The sequence below is a fragment of the Agelaius phoeniceus genome, chromosome 5 (assembly GCF_051311805.1).
Source record: "Agelaius phoeniceus isolate bAgePho1 chromosome 5, bAgePho1.hap1, whole genome shotgun sequence".
In the NCBI taxonomy this organism is placed as follows: Eukaryota; Metazoa; Chordata; class Aves; order Passeriformes; family Icteridae; genus Agelaius; species Agelaius phoeniceus.
The window spans coordinates 14,729,030-14,746,082 of NC_135269.1; the positions used below are offsets into that span (position 1 = coordinate 14,729,030).

Genomic DNA, 17,053 nt, shown 5'->3' on the forward strand with positions numbered 1-17,053 from the left:
TCAGAACCTGTTTCAGTGTTTTGAATAGAAAAGGATTTAAGACTTGAAATGTAACTTTATTGAAAGCTTTTGATAATAAAGTTTTGAAGGAAAGCATGCAGTAGTATCTAAGAGTATGCTAAGACTCTGGTAGCGAGGAGCAGCTGATACACAGAATCAATGAACAGGCAGCCAGCTCTTTCCACTTTATCCATGGCTTCATTGCTGGCAGAATCCTTGACCATATGGTAGAGTGTGGAGTGAAATTCAGACTCTTCTTCCAGCTCTTCTGAAAAAGCTTCACTGGTTTCAGTGAGCTTGAGGTGTTGCACTTTCTCACCATCGAACATCAGCAGAGACCAGTGGTTGCCTTTGGCAGAACCTGCCGTGAGATGTTCACTCACCTATTGCAGGAAGAAAGGCACTGAGGTGAAGCCTGTGCCATTGTCAGAGCACAAATTCCAATATTTGTGTGTCCCATGCATTTAACCTGAGAGTGAGACAGCCACTGCAGCTCTCACAGTGGGCTGTGCTGCCTTTCTCCAGCCACACATGGGAGTGTTTGGCTGGCTGGGAGAAGTTTTAACCGTGTGTTTTAGTTCACAGGTGGAGACAAACCAACAGAGAGGTTGCTCATTGCCTGCTTTGCAGCAGGGAGCAAGAGAAACCCTCCAGGCAGGAAGAAAGTCCCAGCTGTTCTTTAAAAAGCTGGCAGAGCAGATAGCTGATTTTCAAGGGGCCTCTGGAGAGCATGAAGCTCTGTCACCCCAGCTCTGGCTAAAGCCTCCCTTGGGGACTTTTCAGTTCCATTTGCCTTAGCAAGTGTCTTTGTTGCTGAGCCTTGTGTCCCCTGAGAGCTCTCAGGTGCAGCCTGTGACACTGAACTGAGGCAGGGGCTGAAGCCACCACGGTGAGTTAATTGTTTCTAACTGGGGATGGGGTCAGTGCCAGCCTGCCCTGGAAGTCTGGGACTCCACAAACCTTGAACACAACTTGCTCTGGCCCTGCTTCTCCATTCCACTTGCTGTGAGCAAAAGCAAAAGCAGCTGAGAGCAGAGCCATCTGTCCATAGGCCTTCCCTTCTGCCAGGGCAGCCTGCAGGGCACGATACAAATCAGACAAACACATCTCTCCATCTCCCTGTGCTGCAGCAGTGCCAGAGCCTGCTTTACTCAGCCCTGCCTCTGCTGGCAGCACAGCAGCTCCCAGGGCAGCAAAGGGTGACCTGAGGGAAAAACAGGGAAAAGCCACCAGGACCTCCTCTGTCACTCACCTTCCTGGGCACAGGGACATGCTTGGGAGAGTACTCTGCTGGGAAAATGTTCACTCCAGCTCTTTTCAAAGCTGCTCTGAGGGCAAGAGGACTCATCCATTTCCCTGTGATGTGGGAAAGCACCTCCTCCTCTTCCACCACTACTGAAGACAACATACACTGATTATCCTGTTGTACAAACCAGTGAAAGCAACTTATGGTCATGGAAGCTCCTTTCTGGTTTAGGCTTCAAATATTGATATTTTTGCTATGCTGGGTAGTACCCACATCATCTGCTACTCTGGGTCATGACCTTTCAGCCAGCCTTGTGTAGGAATCAGAAATTACACTGGTGTACTGATTTATACACCAATGAACAGATGGGTAATCATGAGTAGCTTGAACTTTGGGAAGAAACAAGGAGCATGAGTAGTGGGCTGCTAGAACTCCCTGTATTTCTCTTGGTAGAGCTGGGAGGAGAGGGGAACACTTTTCAGCTCTCTAACAGGTGGGACAGGCTTGAATGCAGCAAGGCAAAACCAGCAGCAAAGCACTGACTGAAACTTTCCAGAGCAAATGCACATTTCTGCTATGTGAAATGTACTATTTCTCATAGTAAATAACTGAAATTAAATAACCAGTGCAGTGCTTGGAAAGGAAGAGAGATTCAAATTACTCTTGTGGAAGCCTCCCAAATTCTTAATCAGGGACAATAATTATGGGGCTTTTTATCTGCAACTGTTTGATTAAAAAATTACTGACAGTACCTTAATTTGTATCTGAATGGTTGCAAAGACTGCAGTAACTGTGAAGAGTCCTTCATCCACACCAGTAGGGTGCAATTCCCAGGCCTGATAGGGCAGGTTCAGGTGAGCATCCTGGAGAAGGGCTACTGTATAAAAGTCACCCATGCTAAAGGTGATGCTCTTTTCTTCTGCTTCATAGGTTATCTTGCTGATGCCATCAGTTCTCCACCATTGGCCTGGACAAAGAGGATGGAAAGATGTACATGGAAGGCTTCTGGCAGTAATGCTGAAGTAAAACAAACCAAAGAAGTAGTATAAAAAGAAAATGTAAAATCCCCAAATCAATTAACATTCAAATCCCCAAACTATTTCTGGGCTCAAAACTGGCCCTTATCTTTACAGCTGGATTGTAACAAGAGTCCAACTCAGGTATAAATTCCACTATTCAAATTTGAAATAAATTTATGCCTTAAGTTCAGACCTGCAGGATCCCATCGGGCTACCACAGGCACTTTAAAATAAATCACATTATCAGGGAGCCTCAGGGTTATCTGTACTGCTTCCTGTGTGCCATCTTCAGCCTTTCCTGGGGAATATGGATACACCTCCAATCCAACATCCAGCAGCTTTGGCAAGAGAGGAAAAGGACAGATAAGGGGTTTATCAGAAAATGCAGGTTTTTTTCTTTGAGTTCATCTAATACTGCAAAGCTTTTTAACACCCATCTAAAATGGTTTGCTAATACTGCACCTTTCCAAGCTCAGCTTTGGAGGCAGGAGAAGAGCAGCTACCAGGAAGCCTTGGGCCCTTCCTGTGCTGCTGCAGGCACCCTCAGGGCAGGGCCCAGGGGGCACAGCCATTCCTCACAGAGCCCAGCCTGGGAGCAGGGGAGGCAAAGGCAGCTGTAATCCCACTGTCCCCACAGTGCCAGAGGGAAGGGGAGGCCGCAGGGGCTGGGAATGAACATCCTGGGCCTCTTCCCCTGCCCACAGTCCTGCTCTCTGGGTTTGGCTTTTTGGGAATTTTGCTTATTAAAGGTTTCCAGCTTCAGTGCCCTCTGTGGGGTAGGGCAGTGCTAGAGGAAACCAGAACCCAGTGCCCACAGTCCTCAACCAGCCTGCAGAGCCTGGAGCTGAACCAGCAGTGGTTTTTGGTACCACTGTGCTTCCACCTTTCACACGTGAAAAACTGATGATTTGTAAACCTTGCCTGGTCAGTTTGCTGTCAGGAACTCGCGTGCAGTGCATGTGACAGCAGTGACAAACCTCAGGAGCAGCTCCTCAGGGCCACCAGGGCTGCTCCCTGTCCTCCCTCACCTCCACCATGGTCCAGTCCCCGGCGTCCTGGGCCTGGGGTGGCAGCTGCAGGGCAGAGATGTGGAACACGCCCCCCACGGGCACCAGCTGCTCCAAATCCACAACCTGAGGCGCCTCTTCTCTGCCTCCCGGCTCCTCCTGCGGCAGGGCCTCCTCCTCTGGAAAGTGCAGCGGACAGCAGGAGTTCAGCGGGGGCTCAACCTCACCGGCATCGCCCTGCGCCGAGGCTCGCTCAGCGCCGGGAGTGCCTCGCTCTGCAGCGCTCCGGCCCCATCTGCTGGCGCTGCTCGGCATCGCTGGAACCGGGGACAGCAGCGAGCCGGGCAATGGAAACACTCGGGACTGGGGCTGAGCTTTTGGATTTGGAGTTCCAAATGCTTTCCGTGGGAATAAGGTTTTACTGACAGAATGAGTCCATCGTTACCCACAGAAGAATTTCACAAGCACAATAATACCATAGATTCTGGACAGGTTTAGGAAGATTCTATTGATATGAAAAGAAATGAAGCAAATAAAGAGATATATAAAAATAAGGCACTAAGCAGTCATGTGCTGAAGGTGAAAGACATAGTAATTAGGAAGAGCAAGAGGATTTAACATGAAACACAATTTTCAGATAACAAAGGTAATTCCTTTTTTTTTCCTATGCATAATTACGTATGTATCACAAATGTATGAACTTAACATTTAATTAGTTGGGAAATGTTAGTAAAAGGCAGAAACACTGTGGAAAAAATGGCCATAAATATTTTCTTTAAAAGAGCAAACCAGCCCACATAAAACATCACATGGAGGAGAGGAGTTGTTGACAGGAATCAAGAAAAAGGTGTTCAATACTGTAAAAAGAGCTACTCTAATTGTTATGAAACTTGCTCTGAGAGAATAAGACCATATCAAAAAATGAGAATGCTTTCTATAAAATGTCTTCAAGCTTAAAAAAAAAAAAAAAAGTGAAAATGGTGTTAATTTAATGTCAGATTTAGTTACATTCTGCAGAGGTTTTACTCTACTGTATCACACACCATCTTTTACAGTTATTCTGAACAACAAACTTACCAAGTAGCAAAAAACATTTCAGTGCATTTTACAGTGGTAGCTTACACTTTAACTTGTTTTTTAAAATTATAACACAAAAATATATAAGTATCTTCCAAAGAGACTATTTATTGTCGCAAGGTAACTTATCTCCTTAACAGAGGCACAATAAGGGTAAATCCAGAGAAACTGTCACTGTTCTGTTGTTGCATTTTTGGTTTTTAACCCTCATTTACCTGGCTCGTTGTTTTGAACTTAAGGTAACTGAGCATCCTCTCACTGCTCTTCTCAAACGTGATTGAAAGACTTTACAAACCATGAGCGTGCCAGAAAAAAGGGTTTTTTCCTTCTTTCCTTATTAAAACAGATGAAAAAGCTGGAAAACACTCAGGTATAATTGTGCACATCTGTGCACATCCACTTCATCTAATACTGTGGTAGGGGCTTTCAAAGCCTGACAGAAATAAAATACAAATTCCTCCACATGAGGCCCAAGACCTTTATGTTCTTTTGAAAACCTTGCTTTTAGGGTCTAGTCTGACAACTGGTTCTCTGGACTGTGCTCCGTCCAAAGTGTTGTGGGTGGGGTTTGTTTTTTTACCAGAAGAAAAAGGCTGTAAAGTGGAGCTAAATTATGCTAATAATTGTTTGCAGTTGTTTTATTTAAGTCAGTACCACAAGAAAACTCATTCTTGTTAAACCAAAGGACAATGCCACAACACTGAAGAAATTTGTAACTTATGTGGGACAGACAAACAGTTTTATTTCCTAGAATTAGGCCCTCTCACTTGAAGCACCCATTTAGGTAATACTCAGTACCATCCCACACTACACCAATGCCTACCATGATAAGCATTGGAATCATCATTTTCTGAGGAAGTAAATCTCCCCAGAGCCTGGCAGATTCATGAAGATTGTGTGTCTCACCCATAAATGTATGTACAATAATATACATATCTACAGAAACATTATAAACATGTACATAAGCATAAATAATAAATAAAATAAGTGTGGGGACAAACTCCATTTTCCTATCTGTCCTGTTATCTCCCCTCATGATTTAACAATCATTAATAGAAATGTCAACAAAACCCAAGTGATATCAAAACATCCCTGTATTTATAAGCTTTGCTCCATACACATGGAGATACTGCAGTGTTTCCATGGATCATGGAATGGCCTGGGTTGGGAAGGACCTTCAAGTCCAGTTCCACCCCCCTGGGCACCTTCCACTATCCCAGGTTGCTCCAAGCCCCATCCAGCCTGGCCTTGGACACTTCCAGGGATGAGGCAGCCACAGCTGCTCTGGGGAAGCTGTGCCAGGGCCTCACCACACTCACAGGGAATTTTTAACACATAAAATACCTAGCCTAAATACTTTTGTAGTGCTGCACATAAAAAATAACCAAATACCTTGTGATGATGCATCCAAAATTTCTGAATTCTTCTCAGTTTCCTCCTGTGTCTGTTTTATATCATCTGTGTTATTGCTGGTCCCTTTCAGTGAGGCAGAACTCTCCTAGAGAAAAAGCAAGAGACATTTTTCCATTAGTCAGAGACAAACACAATGAAGAAGAAGGTATCACCTCCTTCAAGGAGGCCCAAGGAGAAGGGATACACAAACATTTGTACCAATCTTGCTACAGGGTCAAGGTTTTAAGAGAAATAATTTCTATCTGGCTATCAAAACTATTTTGATTAAAGATACTCTCTGGTTTGGAACTGGATTTAGAGATAGAGACAAAGTAATTACTTCATTTCCACAGCAAATTCCATCTTGAGCTCCCTGAGTACCAAACAAGCACCCAACACTTTTTCAGCAGAGTGTGCACTCAAAACTTGTGCTTTTTGATGATTTTACAGTCAGCAGAGTGGCACAAAGTAAAATGCATGTCGAGGCTGAATCCAAACCAACAGTGAAACTGTGCCAGAACCCCATCTGCAGCTTTGGCCTGTGGCTGGCCCAGGAGATTTATTCCCTTTCACACTGTATTTCACTGTATTTACACCCAGCAATGTGGGGGAGCTCAAGGTACCTCCCCTGGATTTCCAGACAAATATCCAGTGCAGACAGGGATTCATCCATGCCACAGCACACTCCTCTGGAGGCACAGCACCCTCTGTGCCTGCCAGCATTGCAGAGAACACACATCTCCTCAAACAGGACAGGAGGTGAGAGGACAGAAGCTGAGAGAAGTGGAGCCTTCAGAGGGAAAAGGAAAATCCACAAAATGGATTGAGAGAAAGAGCACCAAGACCTGGGAAAGAAAAAGAGAGGGAATAAAATGAAGCAGCTTAAAGAAAATCTGAGTAATGTAGGTGAAAAGTGCCAAAAGATAAGATTTGTCATATAAAAAAAGAAAAAAGGAACCAAGAGAAGCAGGATTTCAAGCACTGATTCATTACAAAGGTGTTGGGGACTGAAAAGGAGAAAAGCCATGATCATGGACAGAGGTTCAACCCCTGTTTGATCCCTGTATGGATCCCAGAGTTCATTCACTTAAGAGTTGGACTCAAGGATCCTTGTGGGTCCCTTTCCACTCGTATTATCCCATGAAATTGCTCCAAAAATAGTAAGAAGACCTAAAACTTGATGTTTTGTCAGTTATTTCTGCATAATTTCAGGTGAGAACACAGAGCATTTATCTGAAAGTCACAGATAAATACACAGAGTAAAAACCCCAAATGAAGTATGGACAACACAAAACCAAGCAACCTCCATCACACCTAAAGCCAAGATATTCCATGGAAGAGAGCTGAGGAAGAGGACAGGCAGCCAGAAATCATATTTGAAAAGGCTCTCTCAGCAAAGGGTCAGCACACAGACATGGAACAGCCAGGCACTTCAGCCAACACCTGCTGAACTCTGAATCTTAGTCTGCATGCTGCAAATTTCCCTAAAATTGGATTCCTGCTGAGATTTTGTGGGACTGCCAGTTTTGCAGAAGCAGAATCCATTAATCTGTATTTATGCCAGAGATTTATAGAAATATCTTGCAATGGCACTTCACGCTCCATCCTTCTCTTAAACCAAATGCCAATTGCACAGCCTGCCCAAACTTCCCATCTTTGCATTCCCTTGAGAAGATCTATGACACTGTTGACACAAGCTGTCTTTTCCTATAAAACATTTAAGGATATGGCTGTCCTGCACAGGACACTGTGACTGAGCCTGAAGTTTACAAGAGGTTTTTACCCACCTTTCTGCCCTTAGAACCCGTTTCTTCTGCAGCAGGCACACTGGGTTCTTCCCTGCCTTTCTCCTCCTCTTCTCCTGGTCCTTGCCCAGTGTCCTCTGGCTGCTCAGCTGACCCCAGGGTGGCTGAGGCCCCCTGCCTCGGCAGCCCCTGGCACTGCAGCCACAGGGGAGACACGTGGTCGTAGTGGGTGTGCAGCAGGCGAACGGCCACGCTGCTCAGGGCCAGGGACATGGGCAGCTCAAAGGCGTGCCCTGCCCCCTGGAACACGTGGTCCTTGAACCTGGCAAGGGCAGGGACACAGCAACAGGGCCTGGTGAGATGGCAGCACTTCCTTTGGTGCTTCCTCACAATTGAGTGTCTGAGAAATGCTGTGGGATGGCACAGTGCTGGTGCTGGCAGCTGTCTGTGAGACCCTCCAGCAAAGCCACAACTGCATCAAAGGGATCAGAAGTCTCAAAAATAAGTCTTGACAGGATGGCAATGAGGCAGGATCAGATGACAGCTCTTCTAGAAACTACATTTCTGGTACAACTGACTAATTTATTGGGAAAAATCCCTGCACAGCTGGGTTACATCACTCTTAGCAGCTTTCAAAATAATTCAAAGAATACTTACTTTTGAATAAGATAAGCTAGTCACAAGTTCTAAAAATCTTCCAGTAAAGCAACACTTAGCTTTTTATTGTTGGTTGAATATTCTAAGTGCATCTCTCTGCTGCCCACAAGGCTTTAACCCTTAACCCATATGGGTTCTTCCTGCAGGTCAGTCTGACACTGCTCAGCACCCACCCTTCTACTTACCTTAACAAAACTCACAGCAACAGGTCCTTAGTCAAGCTAAAGTCCTTTTAATAACTTATTCCTTACATTTATGGAGTGGGAGTAGGAAGTCTGCTCAAAAATCTCATTTTGGCAATGTGCCATTTATATGGTAATCCAATAAAACCACAAGATTTAGATTCAGAAATGATAGTGCATCCCAGGCTCTAAAATATTTTCTCTAACTGAGCACAAAGTATCATTCCCTGCTTTGCAAGCAACTGGAACAACTTAGAAAATATTAAATGCATCAGCAAGAAACACTGCTTCCAGAGGAATTTCAATTCTCTGCATGAGCTTTACTGTTTTTCTTCCAAATTTGTTCTGGCAGTGACAGGGTTCTGCTGCTGCATTTTAAGAAAGAAATTTATATATCTCTAAACCACTCCTTAGCAGCAGCCAGCACTGAGAGTCTGCAGAATGGATGCTATTCAACAACAAAAAAAAGATTATGAGAAATTGATTCTTAGTGTTTACTCAACAAAGCCAGGCCTCATTTCAAATTAATAATTTCAGTGTACTGTACCTTGCTTTCTTCTTCAGATTGGCCCAAATACAGAAAGTAACATTTTTATCCTTTAGGACTGTGTGCATATTCCCAGTTTCAGAATCTTCATACATACTAGCTATCTACAAAGAAAAAAGCCAATTAAATCATATGTTATTTATTTCACATTGATTTACCTACATTTGCTCAAATAAATAATAAAAAAAATACATGTAAGAATGAAAAGGTACCAGACCAAGCCCAGCTGTGTTGTATTTATATATTAAAGCACAACAGTTACAAACTCAAATCTGTTGCTTAAAATTTTAACTACATTGCTTTTTTTTTCTCTGACTTCATAAATTCTGGGAGCCAAGTACTGCCAAATATGGGTTCTTCCATTATTTCCCTAATTCTCAGGATAAATTATAAAAAATAAACAAAAAAAAGGATTTACTGAGCAATAATGGACTCCTACCCCAGATGCACTGTACAGATTATTTTATCATTTAGGCAGCATCAAACTTGTGAAATACTAATTCTGTTGGGAGCTTAATCCTAAATTCAGGAAACAAGAATTCAACATTTCTTAATTTGCAGGGGGTTTTGACTGTGCACATACAACTGGTTCACTATTTTACTAATATTCCTTTGCTAAACATACTTTATATATATGATTAATATTCTTGAAATAGCAAGGTCACTACCTACACATGCAGCTCAGAAAACTGACTCTCCAGCACAATTTCATTTTCTAGTTTGAGTACTCTTCACCTTTCCCAAGATCTTAGTTTCAAAAATATTTTAATTACATGAACTTGTATTAAAAAAATGCGTACAAGGCAACCTTAGGAGTTGCTTTTCACATCTACAATTTTTTGGTACAGTCAACAAATTTCATACAGCACCTCTTGTTATCATCATCCCCAAGTCTCACAAAATTTTCCAGTAGTTTATTCTTGAGATTTCCCACTGTAAAGTTCAGATTTTCAGGAGTTTTGAGTAATTAAAGTCTGGTGAGTGCTATAAACATGATTTGAAACTCACAGACTCATCTCTGTGGCAGTTTAGGACCAAACAGAGCCAAGCATCATTGAAGGACACTTGGTGTTAACTTATGTGTGCAAATCACACCTTTGGAGCAGTAAACCTCACTCACTTTGAGCAGGTTCTGGGTAGCATCATTGTATTTCTGGTGAAGCAGATCCTGCAATTGCAGAATAACTTCCTGGTACTGGTCTCGTTGTTCGTCTGTGATCTCTCCTGGTGCTGCCTCCAACAGAAGAAACTCCAACTTCTCAACCAACTAGAAAACATTTACATGGGAGAAGTATCTGTTGTGACACCATCCTTAACATATTGTGTGTTCTGTCATAAAAAATGAGGCATACCTACTTCCTTTGCATCTAAACAGATTTTGGTCAGAAAAATAACCTTTTTTTTTTATATAGACAGATAAGAAATCCAACTCAGAATCAAACCAACCCAATGAAACCTGTATTACACATGCAACTTCCCCCCCCATTTTCCAGAAGGCTTGATTTAACTTTCTGAAAAACAACATAAAGTCAGAATAAATGAAACTAAGATCCTGAATTTACAGAGCAGGCACAGACTGCTAAAAATTGCTTCACAAGCTATCAATGGCTGGTTACTTCTGTTGGTAAAAATCAATTCTGGGAACTTTTGCTCTTACATGACATTTTACTGGCTCAATGTTACAAAATGAGGTTTTTGCCCACCAAAGCATTTATATCTGACATGAGCTTGTATGCTCTGGTTTAAAATGGAAGGGAGTATGGGTGTTGGAATGCTAGACCTCAGTGTAAGAAACACAGCAAAAGTCCCTTAAATGCATATTGAAAGTCAATACACATCTTCTTCAGGGTTAACAATAGATCTCTAATTTAGGAAAAATAGAAAAATTGAAGAAAAACTTCTAGGTGTTGAAGGTCTTTCACTCATTTGGCCATGAAAAATGGGAAAATAGAGTTAGAGAGGGCTGTTAAGGATATGTTAAACTTAAACTGAAATACACCATTTAAACACTTACATGCAGCACCACTTCCTCCTTCTCCATCACAAGCTGGACATCCTGATCTTGGTCATCACGCCACAGGCTCATGAAAGTGTTGATTTCCTGAGGTACAGTGGGGTCAGGAGTCCCATCACAGCTCAGGTAGTGCTCCCACTGCAGGAGAGTTCAGAGAAAAGTGGATACTGCACTTAGTGCTGCACACTGCTATTACAACAAAAAGGAGGATTCTGAAAGACAAATACGTTATAGTGACAAATTCACACCTGCATCTAAACAGGATTCTAACACCACTTGGTTTATTATCCCTATGCCAGGAAAAAAAGGTTTACTTTGATATTAATGTGTTAAGATGCTTCAGCCCACCTCACACTTGTTTATACCTATTTATCAGTGGGTTCTGCTCTGCTCCACAAAAGCAATGAATTCAGTACCTGCCATAAGGGAGGGGCTGGAAGAATAAAATGACTGAGAACAGAAACGAGGAAGGTGCAGGTGGAAGAGGCAGGTGGGTCTCAGATTCTGCCAAGAAAACTGAAAATTCCTACATTGGCAATAAAGTTGATTAGGAGCCTCTACTGCAACAAATTTACTCCTCCTTTCTCTGCCTCTGAAGGAGATTTCCTCTCCCTTACCAGCATCAATTATCCTGTTGCAGAAACCTCTGGTAGGAATGTGAAATCCTAGATTAGGGCTTTTTAAAAATAACTTTATTTTCAAATCAATTCTTGGTCATTCCTATAGAGGTGGAAAGAAAAAATCAGTGGCAGACTAAACCCACTTAATGCCAAACATAAGCCTAACATTGGCTCATGGGATCAATTTATCACCCATAATGGAATATTTTTCATCCATAGAATAGGATATTAAGAAAAGATTGCCCCCCGTTTGCTGTGAAGATTAACAACCCCATGTTACTGAAAATTGCATTGCAAAGGAAAATGTATCTTTTAAAGCAAAAGCACTTAGAGGATTGCATTTTCAACCACTTCCACCAGCATTCCCACTGACTTCAAACAAAGCAACAATAGGGGAGTGCTGAGTGCACTGGAAACTCCTGTATAGAAGACTGGTCAATTTTCAGTAGTAAGACATCTGATTTGAGATGGAATTCAAAATGCTGTCATAGCACACACATACATTCAAGAACTGGAAGCTCCTGAAGTCTCTTCCTTGCCAAACCTCTGGGCAGATTTTGGCAAGAAAGCTTACCTTGGCTTGTTCTCTGTAATCCCTTTTCCACTGCTGTGCAGAAAGAAACTTCTGTTCCAGTGAATTATGTTGGGCTAGTTCAGACTCCCTCTCTCCTTGATACTGATAAAAAAATACATATATCAAACAGAGCAGCTAAATATTTGGCTTATTTCTTACAATTATTTTACATAGAAGAAACAATTTGGGGATATTTGAATGAGTTATTATTTAAACAAATCCAAACACTGAAAACTTGCTTTTTTTATGAAACATCCAATTGAGAAGACTGCAGTAGTTTGAAATATGTTATTGTCATCACAGTAGCTGCTGAGTCATATGATAAACATAATGTGACATATGATTGCAACCTCTCACTTCAACAGTTTCCATATCAGCATCCTGGAGCCAGCCCTAATGGGAGCTGCTAAAATATGTAAGGATAATTTGGAAAAAACATGTAAGACTGTTTTATTTTTTCCCTTTTAGTTTCTGTTATTTTAAGGTCATCTTCTCCCTAGGAGGAAAAAAATATTCTGTGAAGTACAAGAGGAGTAGACAAGAGTGATTCTTTAAAAAAAATTAGTTTGTTGTAAATCTTTTTTTTTTTTCTTTTAAAACACAAAAATAGTTATCTATCATCGATCAGTTTTTGTTCTGAATGCTGGATTGTTCAGAAAAATAAATATACATAGTCTAATACACACACACACACACATATATATATATACACAAATACAAAGCACTGTATCTGCCTGAACAGGGAACCAATTAGGAATTTGTACCAAATATCCTCATAGGGAATATGAAAAATATATTCAATTGAAAGCACAGTGGAAATGGGAAATAAAAAAAAGGCATTTAACTGAACTTTAGAAACACATATGACAAAAGGTAATGTATTTAAATTTATCAAAACTGGAAAATATTGTTCCCAACAATAAGTGCATAAGGAAATGAATTCCTATAAATCACTGATGTTTTACAGGCCTTGTCTCAAGTTTAGAAATAGGATTAGATTTTTTCATTGAGTAAAAGACTAACCTTTGCCTCAAGCTTTTCCAAGTGCTCTCGATACAGTCTCTCCCTTTCAAGTCTTTCTTCTTCTTCTTGTTGAGCTCGTAATAGGGCTTCAGCTGAGGATTGGGAAAGAGATCAAGGGCATAACTATGCTTTCCTAAATAAAATCTAAGAGATTATTTGGTTACCAGTTGTAATGATAAAACCACTATAAAATGAGCAACATAAATGTTTATCTTTCACTGCACAGAAATCTCCCATATGAAGATTGATCCAAATAAATTTGAATACTACTAAAGCACACTGTCTCTGGCACTGCCTCATCAGTCTGTGAGTGCTCCCTCCATCTACAGCTTCAATGGACACAGGTTCTCAATCCAAAGTCTTGAGTGAAACTCAGTGCTTTAATCCTAAATTTGTTGTCTTCTTTCCTACAACCACTGGTTTCCTACAATTTCAATTTTACAGCTGTTTGTTCATTGAAATCCACTTCAGGATCTGTTACTCCACAGTTCTTGCTTCTCTTTGCTGCCATAGGGACTAGAAAATTAGAGAGGATGTGAAAACTAGAACTGGTTCAACCTCTAAGCCTTCAGCCTAAAATGGCACAGCCTGTGTGCCATCCAGATGTTCCCAAACAGTGACTTGATGTCATCACCTCCAAGTAAATCGTGTCAAGCGTGTGCTGCACTGAAGCAAGAGCAGCAGCAGTTCCCAAATCTGCCTGTGCCCACCTGAGCTCCCACTCTCACCATAAAAGCTCACCAGTGATTAGCACTCCCTTCCTGGCAGTCACAGCATGCCCAAGCCCCCACCAGGATGGATTAATGGCAAGTTAATTCTTCCCAACTTCCTAATTGCAGTAGGAATAACTAGAGAAGAGAGTATTGCTCTGATAGGGAAGTGAGGTGCAGCATCAAGGAACAGAGAGTTTGGCCCACACCAGGAAAGAGGGAAGAACATTTCCATTTGTGAAACAGAGCCAGCAATTCACATCTAGTTCAGGACATCACCTTTTGCCCCTTTATTTAAAATTAACAATTTGTCCATCACATTCCCTCAAAATGAAGTGCACATTACCTCTCAGCTTCGCTTCCTTTGCTTTCTTTGATTTTCCCTTTTTACCATTGAATTTCATGTTTGCAATAAGGGAGAAGAAAACAAATATCAGTATTATTTTAATACTCTTTGGCAGTTCTACAACTCTATAACTTTGCCCTTCCAATGTGATCCCTCAGTTAAGATTTCAGACTCCCTAGACAGCCAATGAAGGCCCCAGAATAGTAATGCACATACTGAACTAAATTCTTCTCTTTTTTATGATAAGGTCTTAAAATTAATGTATTTTTCTATGCTAGACATCCCCAAACACAGCCACAACATGAGTATTAAAATCCTTTGGTTTAATGTAGAAATTGAGTAGCAGGCAGATCTGCTAAAAAAGTAGATGCTACAACTTCAAACATTTTAGGAAATATTGGAAAATGTATTTTGGGACAAGCCTGGCATTTAGAATCATCTAATTCACAAGACAAAATAGCAAAGAGTTCTCTTTTCTGTTATGAAATCTCACTCCAGACAGTTCACTGTTCACCTCCAGCATATCCTAGAGTAATGATATTTTAAATTTGAGGTTCTCAGAAAGTATCTGACCACTGTTCCTTCTTCACACACACTTATTTCACACTTTGATTTCAACTATCACACATTCAGATACAAATAACTACTTGTTCACCTCACACTACTTGGCATGGCAATAAACACATTGGCATAAATATATGTATAAATGCAACTTTGAGTACAGAGATTGCCATGAAGCTGGGACAAATACAGTGGTGACAATTAAGTGCCACCAGAGTCTGAGTGCATCTTACCACATTTGGTACCAAAGCATTCATTTGCGAAATTATCCCAAAATAATGTCAGTAAAATTCACACTTCTACCCGTTAGGATTTCAGGGAAGAATTTGTTCTTTTCATTTTGATAAATAAATAAATAAACTGAAAATGGAAAACCTGCTTGTTTCAATTACTTGAAATCAAGTTTCAGTCAATTTCTTTTCACATTCCTATGACTTAACAGAGCACTGAGAAGAGTGAGATGCACAGCTGGGGAGGGGTAGATAAATTCATTATCACTGAAGTAAGAATAACCCACAGGACCAATTTATGCAACTCAGTTTCCCATGGACTTCTGCCTGTTGTCCCTTCACCCTCCTTGTTCTGTGTCTAGCTTATGGCTCAAACAACAGAATCCCAGAAGCATTCAGGGTGGAAAAGACCTCCAAGATCATCGAGTCCAAGCTGTGCCCAATCCCCACCTTGTCCCCCAGCCCAGAGTACTGAGTGCCATGTCCAGGCCTTCCTTGGACACCTCCAGGGATGGGGATTCCAAACTTCCCTGGGCAGCCCCTTCCAATGCTTGACAAACCTTCCGTGATGAAATTCCTGCTGATTTCCAACCTGACCCTCCCCTGGCACAGCTTGAGGCCGTTCCTCGCCTCCTGTCCCTTGTTCCCTGGGAGCAGAGCCTGATTTCCCCGGGCTGCCCAATCCTGTCAGGGAGTTGTGCAGAGCCAGAAGGTCCCTCCAGAGCGTCTTTTTCTCCAGGCTCAGCCGCCACCCCCCAGCTGTACCTGGTGCTCCATCCCCTTGCCCAGCCCCCTTCCCTTCTCTCCACACGCTCCAGCCCCTCCATCGTGCAGTGAGGGGCCCAGAACTGGACACAGCACTCGAAACGCGGCCCCGCCAGAGCCCAGCACAGGGGACAGTCACTGCCCTGGTTCTGCTGCCACCTCATGGCTGGGACAGAGCCAGGACACCGCCTCTCCTCTCTGCCTGGACACCCGTTGCCAAGCCAAACAAGCAGTGGCTGCGCTGGCCATGCTCCCTCTCAGCAGCGCTGCAGGAACATTTGGCTTCCCTGCTCAAGGCACAAAAGCTTGGTGTCCTGGAGACGCCTCTTCCCCCTTCAGATTCATTAACCCTGGCCAGCTGCCTCAGGAAAAAAAAACAAAAAATCGGATAAAAAAATAAACTCAACTGTGAACTACAGCGTGTTTCTGCCTACCTACCTTTTTTTTCGGAGCCTAAAAGATCAGAGGGGGGAAAAAAGGAAAGGGAACATCAGAAAACAATGTATCAGCTAGAAAGGAATAATTAGAAAAATAGTATTATTCTGTTAAAATTAAATGTGATTATCTATTGAAATCACTATAATGTGATCACTATATATTGAAATACTATAATGATAAGAATTTCAATACTGCAGAAAATTAGCCACTAATACATGACTCCTGGAATGAAGTTTTTTACCACGGAGCCATTCTGGCAACAAAGTGTGAGCCGCCTCCCGGCTGGTTCCACACGGAGCAGCCACAGCAGCAACCCACGGCCTCGCCGGGGCTCACACCACAGATAACGCGGCCTTCGGGTGCTTCTTTCAGCCTCAAAGCCTTTCTCCCACCTCCCGGGACTTGGGCAGCTCACAAGAACGCCCCGCTTTACTGCACCACCTCATCCTTCCCCATCCCACCATGTAACCCGTACCCAGGCCCCTTCCCCGCCCCACCATGTCGTGTCACAGGTGGCGGTGCCCGTGTCCCTGAGGATGCGATCCCGCCGCGGGTGGCGGTGCCCGTGGCGACGCCCGTGTCCCTCAGGATGCGGTTCCGCCGCGGGGGGCGGTGCCCGTGTCCCTCAGGCTCCCGGTGCCCGTGGCGGTGCCCGCCTCCCTCAGGCTCCCGGTGCCTGTGGCGCTGCCCGCTTCCCTCAGGCTCCCGGTGCCCGCGGCGGTGCCCGCCTCCCTCAGGCTCCCGCCCCCCCCAGGCCCCGCCCGCAGCCCCGGCGGCGGCGGCGCAGGCGCAGCTCGGGCCGGGCGCTGCCGGCGCTGCCGTAAAGCGGCACGGCGGCGGTTCCGGGAGCAGCGGGTGAGATCCCGGTCCGGCCTCGCCGGGATCCGCAGGGAACCGGGC

At 43.3% G+C, this 17,053-nt stretch overlaps 1 protein-coding gene across 5 annotated transcripts; it reads right to left on the reverse strand.

The window, feature by feature from the left end:
- Positions 1 to 35: 35 nt before the first annotated feature.
- LOC129120024 (dynein axonemal intermediate chain 7) lies at positions 36 to 16,903 on the reverse strand. Of its 5 annotated transcripts, XM_077178357.1 has the most exons (16): positions 16,651 to 16,903; positions 16,154 to 16,168; positions 14,160 to 14,196; positions 13,104 to 13,195; positions 12,081 to 12,182; positions 10,887 to 11,024; positions 9,993 to 10,139; positions 8,873 to 8,976; positions 7,529 to 7,808; positions 5,742 to 5,847; positions 3,294 to 3,451; positions 2,459 to 2,603; positions 1,999 to 2,213; positions 1,253 to 1,420; positions 961 to 1,074; positions 36 to 383 (listed from the first exon to the last, which is right to left on the reverse strand). In XM_077178357.1, exons 1-16 carry the CDS (start codon positions 16,651 to 16,653, stop codon positions 108 to 110), a joined length of 2,100 nt encoding a protein of 699 aa, XP_077034472.1. In that variant the 5' UTR covers positions 16,654 to 16,903; the 3' UTR covers positions 36 to 107. The 5 variants fall into 5 exon arrangements, with proteins under 5 accessions (XP_077034472.1, XP_077034471.1, XP_054488269.2 ...); XM_077178356.1 differs by lacking the exon at positions 16,154 to 16,168 and having other exon boundaries at positions 14,160 to 16,073; XM_054632294.2 differs by lacking the exons at positions 16,154 to 16,168; positions 16,651 to 16,903 and having other exon boundaries at positions 14,160 to 16,147.
- Between the last annotated feature and the right edge of the window lie 150 nt (positions 16,904 to 17,053).